Consider the following 15,000-nt stretch of genomic DNA (forward strand, 5'->3'; position numbering starts at 1 on the left):
TCTGTCACTGTACAAGTTGCCGATATGGCTTGCAACATCCTTCTCAGGGTGGTGTTTCTCCATAAATCTTTCCATCCTACCCCACATTTCAAAAATCTCCTTAATTTCTGAAGAAGGCACCTTCTTCCATCTCTCTTCCTCCTCCTCTTCAGCAAGATTCTGAGCTGTGATCTGTTCCTGTTTCTGCTGAAGCTCTTGCAGCTCCTCAGCTGGCCAGTTTGGCCGCACGTATGCCACTTTCATATTGTTCAATGATGTTTTTCTTAAATTCAGTCATATTTCTCACTTTCTTTACCAAAGGCTTGGCACTAGGAGCTTTCTTTGGAGCCATGGTAGCTTATTTAGCACTTGCAAGCACTAAAATGAATGGAATACTGTATTATGAAATATTTCGTATTAACAAGTGAGGGGACCGTCGCTCACTGGTAAACAATGGCACACTGGCTGGGGAGGGAGGCCGAGGCGGCTCAGAGTGTGAGTACGCGTCCCGGACGAAGGACGATTATTAGTAAACCGACCATTTGTGAGCCAATGTTTGGACGAGAATAACGCGATGATTTCTGAAAAGGATGACTATCGAGCCGGACGATTACTGAGGGACCACTGTAGTTTCCTTTTTCGTCCTCGTACAGGTGAACGTGAATGAAATGTGCCAGCACTAGAGGTGGATGGTTGTGGGTCATCTGGGTTTTCATCACTAATTGCGTAATCCTGGGCACTGCTGTCGGTCACACCCTCTCTAAAACCAAGAAATTCACTTTCACTGGCACTTTCATCGCTGTTAGAACTATCACTCGGGAACAGTAGACCTCCAATCCACCGAGGAGTGAGGTACTTCTTACCGCGGGGCATGGTGAAAATGAACTACCAAGATGGCGTTCCCACAATGCACCACTGAGTCCCAGATTTTTTTCACAGGGTGCACACCTACCACACAGACCCATTCTCTCTCATGTAGGCCTACCAACTTTCTCCTGCTTGATTTGAAGCCGCTAGAGTTTACGCGTATTAATACGTTGGAAACATTGGCTCGTAAGACGTATTTATACGACTGAAACGGTCAAAGGGTTAAGATTAAATTAAGTGGTGCACCTTTGTCTTTTGTTCGGTCCACTTAAGCAACAAGTTTTATTTACTTGTGATCTGTGTGTCATTCTTTTCATGAGATGATATCTTGGGTTATTCATTACACAAGCTTGTACATTTGCCTCATTCTTTTTAATCGTATGAACTGATGCTTCATTAATTCCCTCACTGTATCCACCATGCATGAGCCACTCTTAAGCTTGACTATTATCTTGATTTTTTTCGTAACTCCACTTTCAGCAACACTTGTATGCCTACTGGGTGCCATGATTGCTTGGCAGATTTAAGATATGGCAATTAAAAGATCTAAATTCAATCCACAAACAAAAATAAACACAGCTAGCTCCTAGCAGAGGATGGTCCTACACTGTGTATGAACCAGCTGGGACAAGGGTGGTGGGAGTGTTGGAGGGTGGTGGGGGTGGCAGAGGGTGACAGGGCATAGCAGTAGGTCTCCCCTGTTGATTCAGTGGTCTGACCCACAGCTAAGCAGAGTGTATTCCGCAGGCGATGTGTGCTTCAAATTTATGGATTTGGAAAAGGCATATGATAGGGTGGATAGGGGGGCAGTGTGGCAGATGTTGCAAATGTATGGAATAGGAGGTAGGTTATTGAAAGCAGTGAAGAGTCTTTACAAGGATAGTGAGGCTCTGGTTAGAGTATGTAGGTAAGAGGTAGATTATTTCCCGGTAAAAGTAGGCCTTAGACAGGGATGTGGGATGTCACCATGGTTGTTCAATATATTTGTAGACGGAGTTGTAAGAGAAGTGAATGCGAGGGTCTTGGCAAGAGGTGTGGAGTTAAAAGATAAAGAATCAAACACAAAGTGGGAGTTGTCACAGTTGCTTTTTTGCTGATGACACTGTGCTCTTGGGAGATTCTGAAGACAAGTTGCAGAGGTTGGTAGATGAATTTGGTAGGGTATGTAAAAGAAGAAAATTAAAAGTGAATATAGGAAAGAGTAAGGTTATGAGGATAACAAAAAGATTAGGTGATGGTGCACTGAGGAGTCTGTGAAGACAAAGAACTATCCATGAAAGCAAAGAGGGGAATGTATGAGAGTATAGTTATACCAACGCTCTTGTATGGGTGTGAGGCATGGGTGGTGAATGTTGCAACAAGAAGGCAGGAGGCAGTGGAGATGTCATGTCTGAGAGCAATGTGTGGTGTGAATATAATGCAGAGAATTCATAGTCTGGAAATTAGGAGGAGGTGTGGGATTACCAAAACTATTATCCAGAGGGCTGAGGAAGGGTTGTTGAGGTGGTTCAGACGTGTAGAGAGGATGGAAGGAAATGGAATGACTTCGAGAGTGTTTAAATCTGTAGTGGAGGGAAGGCGGGGTAGGGGTCAGCCTAGAAAAGGTTGGAGGGAGGGGGGTAAAGGAGGTTTTGTGTGCAAACATGTGTAAGCGTGTTAGAGAGGAGCGAATGGAGACAAATGGTTTTTAGGACTTGATGTGCTGCTGGAGTTTGAGCAAGGTAATATTTATGAAGGGATTCAGGGAAACCAGCAGGCCAGACTTGAGTGCTGTCTACACTCTGAAGGAGGGTGTTAATATTGCAGTTTTATAACTGTAGTGTAAGCGCTTCTGGCACGGCAGTGATGGAATGGATGATGATGAAAGTTTTTCTTTTTTGGGCCACCCTGCCTTGGTGGGAGATGCCTGATGTGTTAAGAAAATAAATAAAATATATAATTTTGGAAAGTGTCGTTAATGTTTGATATCTAAACCAATATATATCTCTGCTGCAGGAAAAATGTCAGGGTGAAGTTGGTTCTAGTGCTGAGCATGGAAATGAAGAAAATTCTGGTGACTCTGATGTTGTGGCTCTTCCCTCAGAAGATGGAGCTGACACAAACTGCCTCTCAGGTAGTGGTTCTGTTACTCCTGACTTAGATCTTGTCTGTTCAGGGTCTCCAGAAGTGATGGTATCAAGTGAGTCTCCTTCACCTTGTTCCTTAACTCATGCAGCAACTATGGTGGCTAACAACCAGCCTTCTCCAGGTAAAGCAGGAGAATCTCAAGCTCAACCTTCTAATTCAGAAGAGGACTTATTTTGTGAGTCACAAAATTCAAAAGCCACAAATGTGTTAAAAACAATTCCTCGAAGACGTTGTCAGCAAATTAATAAGGTGAATGACAGTCAGTCGTTCACAACATCCACTGCCAATCAGGAAACTGTTGAAGTAGAAGAGAAAGACTCTAGTAATATTTCAAAATGTGATAAAAAAAATAAATATTTTTCAAATAGCTGTCAAATTGTAGAGCCTAGAAGACCATTAAAGAGATCATCTAGTGTGGAAGTAGTTCCATCACCAAGTGTCAAATCAGAAAAATGTCAGAGCCAAACATATTTACTCTCTCAGCCCTGTTCCTCCTTAAATGGCAGCAGATATAGTTGGCAAAGAGGATTTGGGGAAGTGGATGGAGTTCAATTATTGTCTCAAGGTACCGGTCAGAAGAAATCATTAGAAAATCTCGCCCCATCTAGCAGCCCCCCAAAAAAGGCTAAAAATTTACAAGAGACAACAGTTTCAAACTCTCTTGAGGTTCAGGCGATGCAACATACATTGGAGCCAACAGTTGATGATGATGATGATGATGATGATGATTTCATTCTCCCTACTCCAAGCGAGTCATTAAGCACTGGCACAACGGTAAAGGGTCTTGGATTGCAGTCTTTTCCCACCAGGGAATATCAGAATAAATTACAAAACCATAAACTATTACAAAAAGAAAAGACTATCGATGATGAAAACATGATTCTAGAGAGAGTATCACAAGAAGTTAGATGTTCAACCACGAAAAATGATTCTAAACTTGTTGATGAAGAAAAAGAAAATACATCAATTACAAACATGGATTTGTCAGATAATGAGGAAAATCTTAGTTATAACTTTAAAAGTGACAGAAAAAGAAAAGTAAATGTGTTTTTTATTGAAGAAAATCCTGATATCCCCCTCAAGAGGCAGCGATTGAGTAAGAAAGAGAAACCATCTAAAGCATATTTTAAGAACAAAGAGGAATCGACACATGACTGTGTCCTAAGAATTTTGGAAATGTTTAATGCTATGGTAAAAAGTGTGGGGGAATATCAAGTTAAAAATATTATGTATAAAATGAAGTGGTCATCCCCACTTACAGTAGATAAAAGATTGAAGGACTCCTTAGAACGTTCAAAATTTCAGACTAGAAAACAAGTTTTAGACTCAGAAGCTAGTAATCAAAATGTATCGCCACGGAGATCTGTAAGGAATTCTAGTAAGGCATCTGAAGCTTATGAGGCAGACTCTCACTTGTCAGAAGATTCTCTGCCTGATGTTTGCCACAATGATGAAAACTGGATTGCTGCTCGTGAAAAAAAAGAAAGGAGAAAAAGGGGACTAAGTTTGGGTCTTAGTCATAAACAGCCAAAATTACCAGAAAGAAAAGATGAAGCATTATACAGTAATCAAGATTATAAGAAAAGTGTTGTTTATGATTCAGACGATATGGATGATTTAGAAATTTTCTCTTCTCATTCACGGCAAAAGTTTACATCTGACCAAATAGAGATAGAGAGATCTTCAACCCCAAAGGACACAAATATAGAATATCCCGAAGTCTCATCCTCAAAGATATGTGATGGCGAAGTTGAGAAAATTGGTGATACATTTGACAACATGGAAAATATCAAAGTAAGTAGTCAGATGTCAGAAGATAAAGATTTGTCTAGTCCGGAAATAAAAAAAATGGCTAATAACAAGAGACGTAAGGTTGATGTCTCATTATTTCCAGAGGACATTACAGAGTGTAAGCCTTGCTCAGGGGTAAATAGGCCATATAAACGCCCTTTGAGGAAAACTTTCATGTTATTTGATGACAACGAGCAGCAGAATATTTTTGATGCTGAACCCAGCAATTCTGCTCAGGATGTTGAGACATTAGGGCAGCCAGATCCCACTTTGGATATACAGTCACCCTCTCAACAGTTGACAGGTCAGAACATGAGTTCAGTAAGTAAATCTATAGCCAAAAGTTTTGGACAGTCAGCAGTTCAGAAAGATTGTTCAGGAAGAAAAGTAAATGCTTGCAATTTTGTAAGCTTTTGTCAAAGAGAGGAGGATGGTGAACTAAAGGTTGGTCCAAGCAGTAATGTTGAAATCTGTATTGTTGAAGACAGCACCTTACCTGGTACAAGTGGCTGCAGCAACTCTGCTAGATGTATCAACAAAGTTTCTACAAGAGGCAAAGCTCTTCAAAACCAGATACGCCCTGGCCCCCTTAAATTGAAGAAAAATTGCATTAGAAATAAAGGTGAGTATTATATTATTTTAAGTAGGTTTAGGTAAAAATTTTGATAGTTATTATTATTATGTGATAATTCACTTTTCACTCTTATTTTCTGGCAGAAAGTCTCTCATCCAGTGAAATGATATAGCTTTTATTCCTTCTTTGTTTTGTACTCTCCAGACTTGTCTTTCATGAGGAGCTCTGTCAAGAGCTTTCTTGAATCCTAAATGAATTCAACCTTTGAAATAACTGTGACCAGTCTTGAGGGTTTCTTAACCATCATTGCCTGACCTTGGTCAGACACACACTTACCGCTAGTGGCCATATATAGTCATCCAACAGTATTTTTGATATCTCGTAATCCATTTTTTCTCAAACAATTTCTGGGACATTGTCCAAGTAGTTTAATAGATTTGATTTACAGGATTTTTGCTATAAAAAAGTATTAACAGGATGTTTTATGCAATTCTTTCTCTAATGACTTTTTTCCAGTTTTAACAGCAACACTTGTCAGCGAGACATGCCTGTAATTGAAAGGGGTCTTCCCTCTCACTTTTTTAAATATTAGCAAAACATGTACCCTTTTGCTGTTTGTTTCCCTTCAGTTTGCCTTCTTTTAAATGGACTCCCAAAACTTTTCTAAATTAAAAATGATCAGTGTCCATGTTTAAAAAATTTCTTCTGAAATGGTGAAGAATTTTTTCTGAAGGTAATGACACCAAAAATACGAAATTTGATGAGAAACCTACAGAATTGTTTAGGCACAAAGTTAGCGGTCTAGGCACAATTTATGCATCAGCGATTTAACTTACTTTGAACCCTATTTTAAGCCAATTCTAGTGCTCAACTCAACCAAATTCTTAGCCATTTCTCTAGTATGCACAAGAAATTGCCCATTCATCTATCTTATAAATTGCACAGAAGTTGATAATTTAGTCAGTTTTAATCAAAATTAAAAAATCAAGTTTTAAAACAAGAGTCTAAAAAACACTGTAGACATTCCAGACACTTAAAACAACATTTCCTCTGTTCACTAGTCACATCCCCAGGCCTCCCCAGGTCTCCCCAGGTCTCCCCAGGCCTCCCCAGGCCCCCCCAGGTCTCTCCAGGCCTCTTCTATTATAGTTGCCTTCCATTTTCAGTTGAATTCAATAATTGAATCAGAACTAGTAAAACCCATAAAACAGACCTGGGGGTGTGGGCAGCCATACCTGTCCTCAGGAATATTAGCAGAAATCTAATATTTCTGCTACTTTGAGAATGATCTCAAACTACTACTGGTCCTGGAATCAATTAAAATCATCTCTGTTTCAGTAGTATGTCTTCCATTTTATCAAATGATACTAAGAAATAGCCAATAAAATCATAAAAACTATCCTAGAAATTTGCTGTTTTAAACCAAACACAAAGTGGCATGATTTTTCTTTTATACTATGCACACTCACTGCACAGACTCAGTCTCTCATATTTAGGCCAAAATTTACCACTGACACCTTACCAGAGTGAACTGAGCTTGAGATGTAAATCTACATGATATACCCTGGCACCAGTGAAAGGGTTAATTAATGCACTGGTTTTACAGTGTCTAGTCTGGTTTTCCTGCTTTTTTCTTGTTAGCATTCAGTAGTAGTTTCCTTACATCCTCTTTGAGATAATTCAATGTCTGTCATTTTGATTAGCTGTTTTAGGGTTCCGATCAATTACATCTGGGACTGTTAACAATACAATTAACCACATATTATGGTCAAATGGCCACTTTCACAGTGGCCATATATAAAGATAAGTACCACTGACAGCAGGCCTAATAGAGGGGTAAAATGTCAAAAAAAAAAAAAAAGTAATTGAAATGATTAACCTCTTAATTGTCTAGTTACTGGAACAGCCCACATCTGTTTCTGAAGTCCTTATTCGTTCTCACTTGTTGATTCAAGTATAATGATGTTTGAAAATACTCAGTGACTTGTTCTATCAAGCTAGCCCCACATGACTTGCATAATTGGATGGCACAATATCTGGTCAAGGTTTTGCCCCATATAATTTAAAAGAAAAATTGAGCACCCACTGTATTTAATAACCCTCATATTTCCTCCTCCAGTTTGGTAATTTTATCATCAGTCTTGATTATTTGTATTTTATCTTCATGTTTAGTTTGTCTTCTACAAACTTTCATAAAGATTTCATTCTGTCTTACTGTTGTTTACTATTCTTCCCTCCTTTTGTCTTACTGCTGTTTACTTCTTTCTTCCCTCCTCCTTGCGTTTGTATGGTCATTTTTTTTCTTATTTGAATATCTGGTAAGTCCTTAATTGGTACATGATAACTTGTACACAACTTAACATCAAGAGAGTGTTTCCTTTGAGGAAAGTACATTAATTAACACTGAAGATTTTTGAAGTTATCTGAGCCATTCCAGGAAGACAGGCATGGACTCAACAACTTCGGTCATAGGGCACATAAACATTCCAGGTCTGAGAATTTGGTCCACATTACAGCACACAAGTGTTGAAAATCTGAAGGCAGTTGAATGAGGCATTCTGGAGTTATTAGAAAAAATAAAAAAGTTAGAGGAAGAAGGAGACAAGAAAATTAAAAGATTAAGGTAACCTCTTAAAGATACCCCTTCAGGGATACCTAATTATTAATAATAGTTGAAATTAGGGAAGAGCCCCACTTGATGGTTGTTCAATCTGGTGTTAATAGTGAGGATGGGGAAAGTGGGTATCTGCTACTAGCTCGGGATTTTGGTTGAATCCTTTGTTTCACAAATCTGTACATGGAAGTTGTAGGGTACCACTATGGGATTCACAAAAAGTTGGCTCTTCCTCTTCCCAAGAGCCAACTTTTCAATAATTGGTGGAAGTGATCATGTATGCAACTAGCTAACTTGTCACCAATTCTCAATGTCACACATGATACCCCATCAGTGCTGGAATACACTGAATAAATTTTTACCTTCACTCAACCATGAGATGTTATGACCATGTCAGTCACTATTGTCCTTAAAGAGTAATTAGTTCTGTAATTTTATGAAAGTGAATGTTTTCTCCACAATAGTGTAGTCTTAAAGTAAGCAGAACTGAAGGTGCAGACAAGGAAGTGAAGTTGCACAGAAAAGGTAAAAAAGAGGAATACTAACTGAGTAGAAAGTGGTTGCAGAGTTCAATATTGGTGCAGTAAGATGTTTACTGAACATAAAAGTATAAGTGTAGCTGTGATTTAGAATAAGACAGTACATTCACTTCTTGGTAAGTACAAATTAAGTTATTCTTTATATTCCAAAGATTTTATTTTGTTTTTTGCTGCAAAAAAAAAATTGCTACAATAGAAAGGTTCCAGGTCAGTGTTCAAGTAAATTGATTATCAGCAGTGGACTGTTATTGTATAGGAATTCCCATTTTGAGTCTCTTTAGTTAATGTGATTTTGCACCTTAAATGAAGTGTTATACATAACCATGTACAGTAATATTTGAGGATAGATTACTCAATTGTGTTTTATTTTTGACAGGTGAATCAGAAGCCTCAGGAAAAGAGGTTACAGGATCAGTTGGATCTCAGCAGATTTTTTCTAATGTTGAGTCATCAAGTCAGGTACAGCTTTGTGGTATATACTTTACTGTATTTCTTTATTTTGTAATTGCAGCAGTTTGTTTAAATAAAAACATTTCATCAGAGATTTAGGTGCAGTCCAGTCTTGTTCAGGTTAAATACTTTTATCTTGCTAGATCTTCCCATCCCTTCCTCTGATCAAACCTGAAAATCAGGAGTGGCACTAGAATTTTTATACTGGATGGGGGGGGGGGGGGTTAGGATGGCTGTCTGGTTGGGAAGTGGCAGGGAGGGGGCATGTTTTGAAGCATTGTTATTATTATTACTATTTTAACCCTTTCACTTTCCAGACCCCTGAAATTAACTCCACTGTGCACTTTAAAAAAAAAAAATTCATTTGAAATGGTAGAGAATCATTTTCTAAAGTATGAAATTTTATGGAAGACTTGCAGAATTACACAGGTGCAAAGTTAGCAGTCTGGGCACAATTACCAAATTCTTAGCTATTTTGCTAGTATGCCTTCCATTCTATTGATTGATCACAAGAAACTTCCCATTCAACTATTATAACTACCTTATCAAGTGCACTGAAGTAGGTAATTTGGCCAATTTTACACAAAATTAGAAAAATACCATTCTAAAAATAGAAGGCAAAATAAACAATGTAAAGATTACTGGCACTGTAACAATATTTCATTAATCATGTCCCCATGCCTTTCCAGTATTACATTTTTCTTCCTTTTTGAATTTATAATCATATGAAAATAGAAGATTTACTCTGTTTCCTGGAAATAAAATATAACCAGGAATGATTTGTCATGGTTTACAGTACACAAATAACCCGCACATAAAAGAGAGAAGCTTACGACGACGTTTCGGTCCGACTTGGACCATTGACAAAGTCACACTAACCAGAGGTGGAGCAGGACAGCTATATATAGGCAGGAAGAGGTGGTGGTAGTAGTAGTAGTAGTAATAGTACAAGAATTGTATATAATATCGACAAGATGAAATTAAGACACATGCACAACACCCGGGCATCCCCATCATAGAAGTTTCGCCATCCAGCCAGCCACTGGATGGCGAAACGTCCACAACAAAGACAACCAGACGCCTCACATGTGTCTTAATTTCATCAGTAGTTGTAGTAGTAGTAGAAGAAGAAGAGGTAGTAGTAGTGGTAGTGGTAGAAGTGGGAAATAAGGATGACGAGCCAGTCAAATACGTGTACAAAGGAAGGGGAGCACTGCAAGAGAGCCAGATGCCCACAGAGGGAGAGCAAGCGCACAGAGGTGCGTGAAAGGGGAAGTGGTGAAATAAATGAAGAAGGAACAGAAACATGAGACAGGAGAGAGAAAGACAACCCAGAGGAGAAAAGGAAAGGGGAAGAGGAAGAATAAAAAGAAAAAGAAAAAATGAGGATTCAGGTTAAGTCACGGGTGTTCTGAAGTTTGGAGCATTTTACAATGTAGTGGGAGAGGAAGGCATCTACAGAGACGAAGCCAGGGCTAAAGTTCATACAAGGAAAGTTGTGTATTAGAGAGGATTCAACTAGACGGCGACTGTTCGAGTTGGAAGTAGGGAAGACAGTTTTAGCAGAAGACCAGTCAATAGGATGGCTATGATCTCTGACGTGACAGAAAAGAGCATTGTTAGTGTCGGCAAGCCTAACACTATTTTTGTGCTCCCTAAGTCTGTCAGAAAGAGATCGACCAGTTTCTCCGAAGTATTGAAGAGGACAGGAGGAGCAAGAAATAGAGTAGACACCAGGAACATCTGTAGAGGGAGGAGAGGTATGAACGAGATTAGTGCGAAGAGTGTTAGTCTGGCGGAAGGTAAGCTTGATGTCTAAGGGACGGAGAGAATTGGTTCTTCAAGATTCTCCTTTGTATGGACTGATGAAGCCACTGTGTGGCGAAACGTTTCCTCAATAAAGATACCCAAGAGTTGCACATGTGTCTAATTTATCAACATGTCGGTTCTCTGAACCATTCATCTACAAACCTGTCAGACACTGCAACTTCTTGGGATCTTAATACTTGGGAATTCTTCGCTTGCCTAATTTTTGGGCACGACCTACTTCAACATTGAACAAATGTTACACGACCTATGACTGCTGCACCTCTCCTGCCAACGGTTTATAAGCTCCTTCTCAGCACGTATGCCGTATTCTATTCAAGATTGATGGACTGACCACATCGACTCAAGGTTGAGGGACTGATTACCTCATTCTCCTCCTGTTCTTCAAGATTCTCCTTTGTATGGACTGATGAAGCCACTGTGTGGCGAAACGTTTCCTCAATAAAGATACCCAAGAGTTGCACATGTGTCTAATTTATCGAGATTAGAAAGACCGGAAATGTAGGGAAGGCAGAGGATAGAAGAGTTCCCATGAGTAGAGAGTTTGGGAGAGAGGAAATTGCATTTAGCACGTGAGAGGGCAGAGTCTATGAAATGGGAAGGGTAGCCAAGACAGGAGAACGAATTATGAAGAGTGGAAATTTCTGCTGGAAGGAACTGAGGATCACAGATGCGGAGGGCACGGAGAAAGAGGGAGATAAGAACACTTTTCTTGACAGGGGAAGCATGATAGGAAAAGTAGTGAATGTACATGCCACTGTGCATAGGTTTACGGTAAACGGAAAAGGAAAAACCTGTATCTGAGCAGTGGACATGGACATCAAGGAAAGGAAGCAAGGAATTAGATTCCCATTCAGCTTTAAACTTAATGGAAGGGGCAAGATTATTAAGAGCTTCAAGAAAAGGTTGGAAGAGACTGGAGTCATGAGGCCACAGAGCAAAGATGTCATCCACATAGCAGAGCCAGAGTGAAGGTTGCACATCGAGGGTAGGAAGAAGAACAGTCTCGAAGTATTCCATGTAAAGATTAGCAAGGACAGGAGAGAGAGGAGAACCCATAGCGACACCGAAGGTTTGAGAATAATATTTCCCTTGGAAGGAAAAGGAGTTAGAGTCCACACAGAGGCATTAACTACCTCTTCTTCTACTACTACTACTACAACTACTGATGAAATTAAGACACATGTGAGGCGTCTGGTTGTCTTTGTTGTGGACGTTTCGCCATCCAGTGGCCGGCTGGATGGCGAAACGTCTATGATGGGGATGCCCGGGTGTTGTGCATGTGTCTTAATTTCATCTTGTCGGTATTATATACAATTCTTGTACTACTACTACTACCACCACCTCTTCCTGCCTATATATAGCCGTCCTGCTCCACCTCTGGTTAGTGTGACTTTGTCAATGGTCCAAGTCGGACCGAAACGTCGTCGTAAGCTTCTCTCTTTTATGTGCCTTTTTGTTATTTATGGTTTACAGTGTTCCAACAGTTGAATCAGACTTATTCAAAACCCATAAAACAGATCATCCTTAGTAATATCAGCAAAAATAAAATATTTCTGCTACTTTGAGTCAATTTCAAGGTACTTCCTGTCCTAAAACCAACCAAAATCATCTCTTTCAGTAGTACGTCTTCTAGTCTTTCAAATGACACCTGGTAACAGTCAATTAAGCCATAACAACCATCCAAGCAAATACCTCAGAGTCACTATTTTAAACCAAACACATGGTCAGTCTTGCTTTTCCCATTATGCACCACATGGGGTAGGATTCTCTTTTTCATACTGTGCACACTCACCACAGACCCATTCTCTCAACTACCTAAAGTCATACCTTAGCAACAGAAGCCAATATGTGCACACGAATGGTGCAGACTCTTCCACACAACCAATCACAGTCGGAGTCCCATAGGGAAGAGTCCTTGGACCACTCCTCTTTCTCTTCTACATCAATGACCTACCAAATGCATCACAGCTTCTCAAACCCATATTATTTGCAGATGACACTACATATGTCTTCTCTCACCCAAACCCAGTCATACTCGCCAACACAGTTAATGCTGAATTGCAGAAAATATCTGCCTGGATGATGACTAATAACTTACACTGAATACTGACAAAACCTACTTCATTCAGTTTGGAAACAAAGCTGCAAGTGTTCCACTGAACATAAAGCTAAACGGGTCACCCGTCACAAAACTCACAGAGGGAAAATTCCTAGGAATCCACCTTGACAGCCGCCTCAAGTTCCAGACACATATACAACAAATAACCAAGAAAATCTCTAAGACTGTAGGCATACTATCAAAGATACGGTACTATGTTCCACAATCAGCTCTCCTTGCACTGTGTCATTCACTCATCTACCCTTATCTCACATATGGAATTTGTGCATGGGGATCAACAACATTAAATCACCTAAGACCACTAATAATCCAGTAAAAGGCAGCAGTCAGAATGATAACAAATACCCACTCCCGACAGTATACTCCACCAATATTCAAAAGTCTAAATCTGCTCACCATTAAGAACACCATACTTATTCACGTGCCTACTTCATACATAGAACAATACACGCAAACATAAACCCTCCACTCAAACGTTTCCTCACCAATCTTAACAAGACACACGATCGTAACACAAGACACAGATCTCTTTTTGATGCACCCCGTGTCCATATCACACTGTGTAAAAACTCTATGCACATAAAGGGCCCCAAAATTTGGAATTCATTACCAGAAAATACCAAAGTATCTCGGTCTGAAAATCAATTTAAGACTCTTCTCAAAAGCCACCTAATCACCCTAGACTAAATACTCAATACACAATATCTAACACTACCAATAAATCTACCAATTACCTAAATCTTAAATCCTCATGACTAGACAACCAAGCTCATATATTGACAAATTACCACATAGAAATATACATACCTACCAAAACCAGTATTACCCTTCACCAAATTGTAGCAGTCTCATACTGTAAACTACTGAATCATGTTTCATACAAAAGCATTTTTGAATACATGAATATATCTTTTCTTTCTTTTTTGGGTCACCCTGCCTCGGTGGGAGACGGCCGACTTGTTGAAAAAAAAAAAAAAAAAAAATCCTTTTGTTTGTGTAAATTAGTCACTTATTATTAATAGAACTACTGTACAACTATGATAATTTCTTAAGTGATAAGTAGTCAGTAAACCATTGAAATAAGTCAGTCCATAATGCCAAGGCATAATAGAGGCTCTCTTTGCACTACAACCCATCATTGTAAAAATATGATCTCAATGTACTACTTGCAAAGAAATAAATGAATCTGAATCTGAATATAGGCCACAGTTTACCACTCACAGCTTATCTGAGTGAGCTCAGCTCGTGATGTAGAATTATGTGAGGGACCCTGGCCTCATTGATGATGTTCTGTGTGATGGCCACTAAAAGAGTTAATTTGGGGAGCTCTGGGAACTGAGGAAATTTTAGGGGGCTGAAGCCCCCAGGCTTCCCCTAGGTGTTGCCACTGCTAGGTGCTGTATGATCCTCACAGGTTTGGCTTTTCCCCATTAATATAATAATCTGCTTGGTTAATCTGAAAAGAGCAATCCTCAAAGGTAGATAGTGATAATATTTATTTCAACTGGGTTTCTATTCATAGTGGTTTGGAACCTGCCCCCTTTTTTTTTTTATTTTAAAGATGAATGATATGCTTAGAAGATGAATGATATGCCAGAATCTTCTTTTTCAGTGCAAGCATAAAAATCTTTGCACTGAAAAAGGAATATGTAGAAAGGTAAAGAATTACTTACACATTTAAGGCACATAAATGTCAAAATAGATGGAAAGGAGGAAAGAAGGTACCAATAGGCAAAATATTTGACATCTTAGAAATTAGAAAATTGATAAGAATAAAAATCTGGGTTGGAAGGAGAGGGTAAAGGAGGTTTTGAGTGGTAGGATTTGAGCACCCAACAAGCTTATGAGTGTGTTAGACTGGAGTGAGTGGAAATGAGCAGTTTTTATGGTTTGATGTGCTATTGGAGTGTGAGCTAAGTAACATTTATGAATGGATTCCAGGAAACCAGTTAGCTGGACTTTAGAATCTATGGGGGAAGGAGGGGGAAGTTCATGGAGGAAGAGGTGGGGATATTGCAATTCAGAGGGTTACTAGAATTGTACCATCTGTGTACCTTTGGCAAGACTACTGTCAAATGAGTGATGCTGAATGTGTGTACTTGAGTCACCC

General features: G+C 39.3%; 1 protein-coding gene across 3 annotated transcripts in view; it reads left to right on the top strand.

Moving 5' to 3' along the window:
• Positions 1 to 2,841: 2,841 nt before the first annotated feature.
• The window catches only part of LOC128690063 (A-kinase anchor protein 12), a gene marked incomplete at its 5' end in the record, with an annotated part of 80,790 nt that continues 68,631 nt past the window's right edge, over positions 2,842 to 15,000 (top strand). For all 3 annotated transcript variants that reach the window (XM_053778625.2, XM_053778642.2, XM_053778633.2), the window contains 2 exon segments: positions 2,842 to 5,386; positions 8,868 to 8,950. In XM_053778625.2, coding sequence (XP_053634600.2) covers positions 2,842 to 5,386; positions 8,868 to 8,950 — 2,628 coding nt within the window.

The sequence above is a fragment of the Cherax quadricarinatus genome, chromosome 1, assembly GCF_038502225.1.
Source record: "Cherax quadricarinatus isolate ZL_2023a chromosome 1, ASM3850222v1, whole genome shotgun sequence".
NCBI classification, from domain to species: domain Eukaryota; kingdom Metazoa; phylum Arthropoda; class Malacostraca; order Decapoda; family Parastacidae; genus Cherax; species Cherax quadricarinatus.